The sequence below is a fragment of the Hippoglossus stenolepis genome, chromosome 9, assembly GCF_022539355.2.
Source record: "Hippoglossus stenolepis isolate QCI-W04-F060 chromosome 9, HSTE1.2, whole genome shotgun sequence".
In the NCBI taxonomy this organism is placed as follows: Eukaryota; Metazoa; Chordata; class Actinopteri; order Pleuronectiformes; family Pleuronectidae; genus Hippoglossus; species Hippoglossus stenolepis.
Window position 1 is genome coordinate 24024454 of NC_061491.1, and position 10602 is coordinate 24035055.

Sequence of the window (10602 nt, forward strand, 5' to 3'; positions counted from 1 at the left end):
TGATATACGACCATGCGTCCCTCTGAAAGCAATAAAGCAACTTGTGGGTGTTTATCCGTGATTTTATCGGCTGCTCTCCTTGTCTTTATGTTATTTAGACTATAACCATGACAAAAAAGGTTTAGGGTATTTTAGATATAACATAGACATTGTAGGAAGAGGACATAACAGGCTACATCCTCTGGAAGGGCACTGCATGGGGAGATTTGGCCCCAGGCGGAGGGAGGGCAAAATCTGGCGCAGAGAAAACACCTGCTGCAACGGCGCCGTTTTGCGCGGTACCACTTTACACTTCAGACCTTGAAAACCGTTAGCCTGCACCATGTTAATCTCCGAGGACGCTGTCGCTCCCTGGAGACCGAATAGGTGCATGTGATTGGGCCAAAAGTATGAAACCGCGGCACGCAGAGCTACAAACCGGGAGAATGTGGTGTATATATCAGCTCTGGATCAAATCATGTCCCCTTCACTTCTGCAGCCCGATGATGGATATGCCAAGAGACAGAACCGTGTTTGGTGCGTCCTGCCACAGCCAAATGACCCAGCACGGGAGGAGAGCTGCAGTGAACAGAAAGGTACGATAAGTCTTTGTCTTTGTAAGGATGCACACATCACGTGTTACCCTTTATAATTGAAAAGACGTTTAAAAGGCTTTTTACACCTGCAGGATAAAGCGCTTGTGCCAAGGAGCAGCAGTCCGATCACTGTGTACGTGGAGCTCCCCTGCATCCTTGAAGAAGGTGCGTGAATCTCTGACACCATTGTTCTTATTGTGCATATGTAAAGATAATATGTGACAAATAAATGATAAGTTTTTTTGCATTACAGCTTTTTCAACAATTGCCTGGGATGATTTGGAGGACTGCGCATCTGCAGTGAGGAGGGACAGCAATTCCCTGGGCTCTCAGGTTAGACAACAAACTCTTCTGCACCTTATTTTTCATTTCATGCATCTATCGTTGTTGTACATCTCGTAAGAATCCACGCGTTTCCACCCACTTCGCATCTGTCTGAGGGAATTGGCAGATCTTCAGTCCTGCTTCCCTCCCAGGCTGTTAATGTTTGACACGGTGTGCTGGAATCCTGCACGAATGGCCGTCGTAGTTTACTCATGACACGCAGGCTACCGCTAATTGGCTGGACCTCACGAGTTCTGTCCTCAAACTGCCTCTTTGGCACAGATCACCGTGCGCTCATTACGCATTACGCATCTGCACTCCACTCACTGAAATGACCACCAGGATATGTTCTGCCATAAAGCCATGTTTTACTGCTTGGTGGGATTTTCAGGTAGAAACGTATTTTTCAGCTTTCTTCATCAACGGATTATTTTCAAATATATCTATCATGTGTTTTAATCGTCAGTTGTATTTGTGCACAGGTGAATGAATCTGATCTAGATGACCAGGACTTTGGAGATTATGCGCTGGACTTCATGGCAGGTGAGCAAACAAAAATGTCTTCTACACAGAGAATGAATGTGTGTGTCACTGTTACAACCATCATGGTTATCATCTTCATCTGAGGAGACGGTCTAACTGAATCCACGTGTCTCCCCTTGTCAGATTCTCCCACCACACTGGAGAGCAGTCTGTCTCCAGCTGAACTGGTCCCATTTCAGGGATGTGTCATTCCTCCCCTCACCCCTCAGCCAGAGTTCTCTCCAGAGGAAAGTCTTATCAACCCATTCACCCAAGCTGCCAACCCACCTGCCCAGGATGGAGCTCTGTGGCGGGACATCGCCCAGTGTCACGGCAGAGCTTTGGAACAGTCTGTGGAAGTCAACAATCAGGTAAATGTGAGATTTCTGACCTGTGTGCAATGTGGAAATCTGGAGTTGAGGCAATGTTTATATGTGATTTGTGCTGTAGTGGATCTAGAGTATGCATTGATAATATTTTGATATGTTAGAGCTATACAAGAAATGCCAAAGCCCTGCTGATGACCATTCTTTATTCTTTCAGTTATGTGTGAAAGCTTTATCTAAGTTTGGAAGATTTTTTATATTTACCTCAGGTTACATTTGAAATAACTGTATATTCCTACAGTTTATAAAAAGGCCTACTTAGATTTAAAAAAGATTATGTTGGTAAAATTAATTATTCTCAATCCAGATTTTGCTCATTGCCTCTGCAGCTCAACGAGACTCTTTACAGACGACAGGAAGAGTTTGACTCTCTGCAGGAGAGAAATCTTCACCTCAGGCAACTTGCCAGTCGAGCTAAGCACTTGGCCTCAGTTCTGGAAGTGAGTGACCAGCACAGTTTCATCCTGGATACTTTATAAATTCTCATTTTTATCCTCATGGACTAAATCTAATGTATGCTTACGTTGGTTTTCCATCTTTCCCCCTTCAGAAGCTGATGACAGTCAGAGACCCAAACGCACGAGGGCCAGTTCTGTCCTGTGGTGTTAAACCTTCTCTGAGTCCCTGTAAGCGGCAGCGGCTGGATGAAGGATATGAGACCGAGTCGTCCGACTCAGTGGAGGACATGCTCAGAGACATCAGCACACGCTGCAACGCTGTCCTGCACAGCTCTGCCACTGCGACAAGCCCACAGCAGGAATCGGAGACTGTGCGCATGTTCGGTGCGTTCTCGGGCCTACAGACGTCTATATCCAAAGACATGAGCGTGAGGAGAGACGGAGCAGAGGCTGAGGAGAGTGTCTCATCCTTCAGGACTTCTATCAGAGAGCACAGCACCATAAGGACTCAGGTGTTTCCTCATGGACGAGCCTTCACCTCGAGGACTCAGCAGGGTGGATACAGATTCCGCTGGGTTCCCAACCAAAGCTGAAACCATAGTTAACAAATGTAAAATAATTTCCAATATATGCTTTAAATGAGTGATGTGAAGTGGCTGTGAAAGACGGGAGGGATGTGTGGGTGGGCAGCAACTGTTAATGCTTAACCGATAATCTATAGTGATATCTGTAAATGATTAAATTATGTCTTCCTCAGGTAGCTCCTAAGCTAATTGCAGGTGCTTGACAAAGGAAATAATACTGCCCAGGCTGTTGTTTACATTGCCTTTCTGTTTACAAGCCCCAATGCCATGTTTAGTTTGGCACCTCACAGGATGTTTTTGTCTCCAAAGATGGACTGTTTGGGAATAAAAGTTGTGATTTATAAAAACTGACTTGAGTTTGAATTGAATTTTAAGTATGGAAAAGGTGACACTATGGGGAAAACTATTTAAACAAATGGAAAAGAAACAGTTTTCCTTGTTTAACCTTGTGAAACAAATGTGACCCTGTGACCTCTTTAAAAAACAGGGACTTCCTTCCCTTTTGTCTCCGTCTGAGTGACTGTGTGGTCTGAGGCCTGAGTCATGGTGTGTTGCAGCAACATCCTTGTTTGTATCCTTCTTTTTTGGGAAATTTAAACAGATTTTTCTTTTTCTCTTATTGTGTGATAAAAACAATATAAGTATAAACCTTATTCTCCAGTCTGATGTTACATCTTTCAATCATGGGTGAGGAAAAAACAGAGGAAATCCAAACATGAAGAAAAGAGGAACTTATCCAGAGAGGATGTGACCTTCTGACCTGCAGGTATCAGTGATGGTATCTTCCTCCAGTCTCCCTGTTGAGGGCTTCTGCTGTAAAACGCAGGATTGTGTGAGGCAGCGTGGCAGAGGACAATGTTACACCTCTGTTCAGGCACCTGTTTAAACTCCCCCTGAGCCGTGTTTACTTTAGAGCAGTGAAGGCAGCACTGCAGCCCCTCACAGTTCTGCTGCATGCTGCTTCTGTCGTGAACACCAGGATTCCACAAATCAAGATAAGGAGAAATTAATTACAGAGGGAAGTCGGGATGTGTGTTCAACTAGTAAATTCAATTCAGTTCAGGCCAATGTGCAGGGGCCTTTGGGGGACCCCATGCAAAAGGAACCAAACCAAGTCCCACCCAAGGAAACACACAATACCAAACCACATCATCCCCCTCTTCAAATGATACTTTTATCATCACATAAATGAATAAATGAAAGTCAACAAATACAAAAAAGTAACAAATAGTAGTAAGTAAAGTTTAAGTGCAGACAGCCTATGGCACACCACACACTCACGTTTATACATTATAGTCTTCAACCAAACCTCACTCAGCTCGGGCCCCAGGTGAGACCGATGAGATATACTGTGATATATGAATATGGACTATACAAATATAAATGTATTGATTGATTGGACTGGTTTTGTGCATATGCAACAAATCCCCTGCAAATGTGTGGAGCAGAGCCATAAGTGACTGATTACAGCTAGAATGTCAATTAAATGAACACAAAGCAATTATTTAATCAAGTTTTATTTGTATAGCCCATATTCACAATTCACAATTTGTCTCATGAGGCTTAACGAGGTGGGACATCCTCTGTCCTTAACCCTCATCAAGAGTAAAACTACCAAACAAAAACTATTAACGGGGGAAAAACCTCAGAGAGAGACAGAAGTGCAATAGATGCCTCGTGAAGCTGAACACATCAACAAAATTACATTATTAACAACATGGATTAGAAGAAACGGTTTTTAACATAATGGAAAAGTGTGTCAATGTTTAAAGTATTTATGCAGAAGAAAATGTCTGATGAAGGGAGCATCAATGACATTCGCAGGAGTTATTGGTAGAATATGTGAGCAGGCATAATCATAGTCCATGATCAGCTGCCACCATGATCCACCGTCATGATCCACGATCCTGGATCTGCAAACAATAAAGGACAAGGACTCCGGGGGCAGACCAACATAATGAATAAAAGTCAAAGATGCACAATTAGTGATGAACTAAAGGGATGTTAAACCACCATTGAGAAACAAACTGAGTAAAAACTGCAGCAAAATGACCAAAGAGGCACAAAACACCTGCAAAATCACAGAGGAATGACTTGTATTAAAAACTACAAAAGCATGTGTGCAGGGGCCTGTTGTGTTTTTAGACTGTCCCAATGCTAACTGCTCTGCAGAGCTGCAGAATTGAAGCACCTCTTGCATGGTGCACCATATATCCTGACTAACCCTGACCCCAGTGGTTGACCAAAGACTTTCACTGCCAACAATGTACGTTCCTGCTGCCAACGTGCACCAAGCAGGAGGCTGTTGTTGTCAGACCCTCAGGTCAGGTCAACACCAGCAGGTCACTGCTCCAGCCTCTTAACCTGCAAACCAACCGCTTGTTCTCTGAGCTGCAGCGCCGCACACATGCAGCCTCGCACCGCAGCTTTGTTTCATAAGCTGCCTGTGACACATTTGACCGGTTAAGCTACCGCCAAACTGCGGGGGACGGTGCGGGAGGGGCGAAGGGAAAACACAGACACAATGAGTCTCTAAGGTGACGGAAGCCAAACCTCATGCAGCCTGCAAACCAGACCGAGTCCCGCGGGAAGGAAGGCGGAGAAAGTCCCTTCATTCACTGTGGAGGGTGGAGGGAGGAGGGTGGGAAGCCAGAGGTGCACGTGTCATTTACACGGTTTATTTATGTCACGCATTTAAATAGTTTTCTTATCAAAGCGGATCATAGATTTAAAACACTATACAACTATTAACTTGAAGCAACAAAAAGGAAACAAGATAATACAACAATCAAGAAAAAAAACACCCACACAATATAACATTTCATTAGACAATTGTACAGGCTGTCATTTATTAAACGTTATCAACACTTTTAACCAAAAGCAGGTAGTTTAATTAACTGGTTATTTTGTGAATGTCAAGTTAAGTCGATTTTATTCATAAAGCAAATTTAAAACAAGTCGTGCAATAGAATAAAAGAAGAGATGCACAAGAATAAAATAAAATACGATAAAATAAATCAAATAAAAATACAAGACTAAGTGAATTCAAAGCCTGAGAAAAACGTATCTATAAGTGATAAGTCGAATGAGTTGGAGAAAACCAACCCTTGATGATTGATTTGATTATTATCACAGGTTACATACATTCATCCAGGGGTCACATTCAAAATGCAGCGGTCACATGTGCAGTGTATTGATTGCTGTTGATAATGAACGGATTCAAGTATTTAAAGTACATGTTTCCTGCTGCTCCGATGATGGAGCTGCTCTGTTCTGTGCAGAGCGCGCACCTGGTGCACAGGCGCGAGCCCGCGGTGTGGGCGCATATGGAAGTGACAGGTGGCGGCGACGTGCGTCCGCTCGCGCCGTTCCGTGAACTTAGCGCCACAGCAGCTCGTCATTAAACTGGCACCTGAGGGTCCATTTATATATATAGAGAATTATAGAGCTAGATGTATAGATGTATAGATGTATAGATGTATAGATGTATAGATGTACAGATGTACAGATGTATAGATGTATAGATATATAGACATATAGATATATATATAGATGTATAGATGTATATATACATCTATACAGATATATATCTATAGATATATAGATGTATATCTATATAGATGTATAGATATAAACCAATGATCCAAAATATTCAGTATAATGTACTTTATTTGAATGGTGTTGGTGTGTTTAGTTTATATCAGATTTTTGTATTTTTATTATTGTTTCACTTAACTACTAGAATAAGACAAAGATAAATTAAATAGACTAAAATAATTTTGCATGATCACCATTGTTTTTAATTCAAGCCATTGTTAATTAAAAATATTTATTTAACAAAACTATGAATATATCATTATCCTTTAATTCTAACTTACTAAATATGTAAAAAAAATTATTATATTTTAATATTTATAAAAAAATTTTATAGTCTTATTGTACTGTTGTCTAATTTCCTGCCTGTACTGTTATAGTTGAAATAAAATGATATTAATTAAAGGCCTTTTAATATTTATCATTCCTCCTTTTAAATCTTTTAACAGGTGCTTATAATAATGATGATGATATTATTATTTTATTATCATTATCAATCATCACAATGTCTTCTGTCAAACACTGATAATGGTAACTGAGTGTGTTTGGGTATTTACACGACAAACAGTGAAATAAGCGTCTGTCCTTGTGTTATTAACCGATGACAACAGGCTGCAGCTTTACAGCATCACCGCGTTGCTCTTTTGTTTTCTGTGTCTCTTTAGTTTCCAGTAGAAACCAGGTCCACGTGCAACCGCCAATAGCAGCCCAGAGGACGGAGCTTCCCGCGCCGCCGTCCGCCCCGGGGGGAGTATTTAGAGGCCGGAATCCGGAGAGGAGCAGGAGAGGAGGCGACAGGTGCACCAGGCATGACCGGCTCCCAGCGCTCCCAGTGCTCCCACTGCCCGCACACAGGGAAGGAAACACAGCCATGAGCGCTGGAGAGGCGTCTGGAAACCACAAGATGAATGGGTGAGCTTTGTGTTTTTATAACAATATAGAAAATAGTGTAACTCTCTTAACTGTGCAATATCAATGGTTATTTTGTATATTCCTTACACTTAATGCATGCAACTTATTACTTACTGGTGCCTATTTTGACTCTTGCTGCTGTAATACTGCAAATGTCATAGTGGGACTAATAAAGGATTATCTTATCTTATCTTATCTTATCTTATCTTATCTTATCTTATCTTGTCTTATCTTATCTTATCTTATCTTGTCTTATCTTATCTTATCTTGTCTTATCTTATCTTATCTTGTCTTATCTCATGAACTATATGTCCCTGTTTCCACTATGTGGCCTGTTGCTGCTGCTGCTGCTACCGGGCAACCACTTCAAACTCTAAACACACGACTGCTCCTCTTTGCATTAACATGTTGTTCAGCACGGAGCAAACAACACATTATATATAAATAAGTTTTGCATATGGGGAAAATCACCTTGACTTCATTTTATTGTTTGTTTGTTCATGACCAGGGCGACATGAGGGACATGTTCAGGGACTTTGTGGGGAAGAGGAGGCACTACCCCTTCCAGGTAAGAGGGGAGAATAATGTATAAAACTGGAATGATGGTTCATTCCCACTACTCACCCTGACCGTTCCTGAATGTTCTTGCTCTATGTAACATTGGTGTGTGGGTACAATCGCCTGTGTAACTGACGCAGCTTAAAATGTCAGAATCAGGTCCAGGAAGTTTAAGAGTTGTGGATGAGTTAAAAAGACTTAAAAGTCATTAAAAACACTGTGACAAAATTCTAAACAAACTTTGGCTGCTTTTCTGGTTCAGGAAGCCGGGGATCGTGGGTAACACGTTGATAGTCTTTGTTTTTACTTGACATGAAAACCACTTAATCGCTAGGACACAGGGCCCAACAGAAACAGTCCCCACATGTGGCTGCAGGGGGCGCTGTTGCTCAGCAAAAGTTACATAGTGTTGCTTTAAAGAAAGTGGGGAAAACCCCCACCCTGGATCCACCCTTCAATCTGCACATCAAAATAATGGGTTCTTCTCAGGCCAAGGTCCCATCCCCACCATGGAAATGGGTTTTATTAATTAACAAATAAACAAAAATTATAACCTCCTTGACAAAGAGTAGCTCCTGAGCAGCAAGAAGGTTAAAACCCGTCTCTATGGCTTAAAGACTTGATTTTGTTTCATCTAAAGTTAAAATTGTATTAAACTGTATCTGTAATGTCTATTATTAGTGTGTTTTTATCCCATTTTATCGACATTTATTTCTTCTATTTGTTGTACTGTTTAATATTTGTTTTATTGTTAATAATCAGCTAATTATCTTTTAAAAATGACTTAATGTTTTCTCATTGTCCACATTTTTATAGATGATGGATAGATAGATAGATAGATAGATAGATAGATAGATAGATAGATAGATAGATAGATAGATAGATAGATAGATAGATAGATAGATAGATAGATAGATAGATAGATAGATAGATAGACCTGGTGGTGACAGTGTGGCAGTGACCGCTGCTGGCTGTGTAACTATATGACTGCCAGCTGCCAGCTGCACTCCTCACTGCTGCTTTCAACTGACCTCCGAGAACTGTTGCTTTTATACAAGCAAACCTCACATTTAACAGTTAACACCACGATTAACATCCGTCCCCCACATCCGTTCAGCAAATCCATGTAATTTGCACGAGGCCTGACGAGCTGTGACTGGTTGGGAGGCAGTGTAATGTTAGCTGATGTTTCCTCTGCCAGCTCACTCTGCTCTGCTACCTTAACAGTCACATTTACCTGCATCGTCAGACTCAAGGACTCGAGCATCTTGATTCACAAAAGACTGTTGGCAAATAGGAGAGAATGAGGTTTACTTTGAGGTATCAGCTGTGTGATCGTCTTGTGGTGGGTGGCTGGAAGGCAGTGTCTTGTTAGCTGGTTGATTGTGTGAGTGCCAGCTTACCTGCTGCTGCCCTCCAACTGTCCACATTGAAATCCTCACCGGCAACTTCTGCAATTACCGTGAACTTCTACTAATTAAAACAAATATAATATCAGCATCAATATGCATCTGTGTTGCATTGTCTGCAAGTTGGTGTCATAGACTGATGCCCCCTGGTGGTTGGCTGCAGTATAGGTCATAAACACCACCATCTTTGTGTCAGAGGATGGGTTAAATAAAAAATTCAAATTACACGTTTGAAGATGGTTTCTGTCATTTTAGGTAGTTTTTACCATACTGATATTTGTACAAGTGTCAATTCTTCTTGTAGCTTGGATCATCTTTTTTGACGCTACAATAATGGAGTAACACATAATGATTGACAGCTGAGACTGACTTGGTCAAGCTTGTATTGTGGTACCACGCAAGATGGAAGAAGTGGAAACGCGTCATCAATCTTTATATACAGTCAATTTTTCGTATGGCATAAACATTCCAGGCCTAAATTTACATTTGCAAATTAAGTCGTAGTAAAAAAAACATTTTTCTCAGTTGCAGCTCATCAGCTAAATCAGATAATGAGGAAATCATTTTATTGTTGGATGGATGTTTCACAATTTGCTGGGCTCAAATCAGTCAGAATTGCCTAAGTTGGAATGCTTCACCTTAACAAATAGATTTGAATGTAAACATTAGGGAAGTAGAGACGAGACTAAGCCAAAGTAAACGTGTAAAAATCCAACACTTAACAATTCTTCAGCCGCAGCAGTGGTCATCAAAGGGAGTGTTCATCATCATTGTCATTAGCAGGATGGTCCCCATTACACACAAATACACACATATCCTGACGTGCTTTGCTTTGACACTGATTGTATTTGTGTCTGAAGCTAGTGGATCATTTGGTCTCTCATGTGTCTGGAGACGTCGCCCAAACCAAACTCACTGGAGCAGCTCTCAGTCCACCGCTTGTTGATCCAGCACAGGAAACGCTGACATGAAAACAGCTGTGTGTCAATAAGCTCCATCATAGCTCCACGCGTTTCTTTATGATGATTTCCCGCACCAGCGCTGTGACCTCCGCCCGGACGTTCTCCATGGGCTCGTCAGTTCGCCAGAAGCGGACGACTTTCCCCTCGGGATTCACCAGAAACTTCCAGAAGTTCCACTTTGGAATTTTCTGCACAGAATCTGGAAAACAACATGGTTTCACAGAGTCATTAAAGATGCATCGAAAAGTTTGAGTTGAGCCATAAATCATGATGAATTGTTATTTTAACAGAGCTGAGTCTAATATGAGATTTTACAACAAAAGCTGGTACTTACAGGTGATGGTGCTGTCAGCTGCCTCTTTCTACATTTATAAGTAT

General features: G+C 41.5%; 3 protein-coding genes across 3 annotated transcripts in view; 2 read left to right on the top strand and 1 right to left on the bottom strand.

The window, feature by feature from the left end:
* Positions 1 to 485: 485 nt before the first annotated feature.
* Positions 486 to 2798, top strand: LOC124852486 (multicilin). Its single transcript, XM_047341478.1, is given in 7 exon segments — positions 486 to 584; positions 668 to 740; positions 829 to 908; positions 1382 to 1442; positions 1566 to 1792; positions 2137 to 2247; positions 2358 to 2798. Coding segments are annotated over 7 exon segments (1092 nt in total).
* Positions 2799 to 7085: 4287 nt separating this feature from the next.
* Positions 7086 to 10602, top strand: part of LOC124852390 — a 15333-nt gene continuing 11816 nt past the window's right edge. The window contains exons 1-2 of the mRNA XM_047341284.1: positions 7086 to 7295; positions 7804 to 7863. Coding sequence (XP_047197240.1) covers positions 7810 to 7863 — 54 coding nt within the window. The 5' untranslated portion in view covers positions 7086 to 7295; positions 7804 to 7809. The remainder of the gene's footprint in view (positions 7296 to 7803; positions 7864 to 10602) is intronic.
* The window catches only part of gpx8 (glutathione peroxidase 8 (putative)), a 1979-nt gene continuing 1005 nt past the window's right edge, over positions 9629 to 10602 (bottom strand). The window contains exon 3 of the mRNA XM_047341491.1: positions 9629 to 10423. Within this exon, the coding sequence (XP_047197447.1) occupies positions 10260 to 10423 (164 nt within the window). The 3' untranslated portion in view covers positions 9629 to 10259. The remainder of the gene's footprint in view (positions 10424 to 10602) is intronic.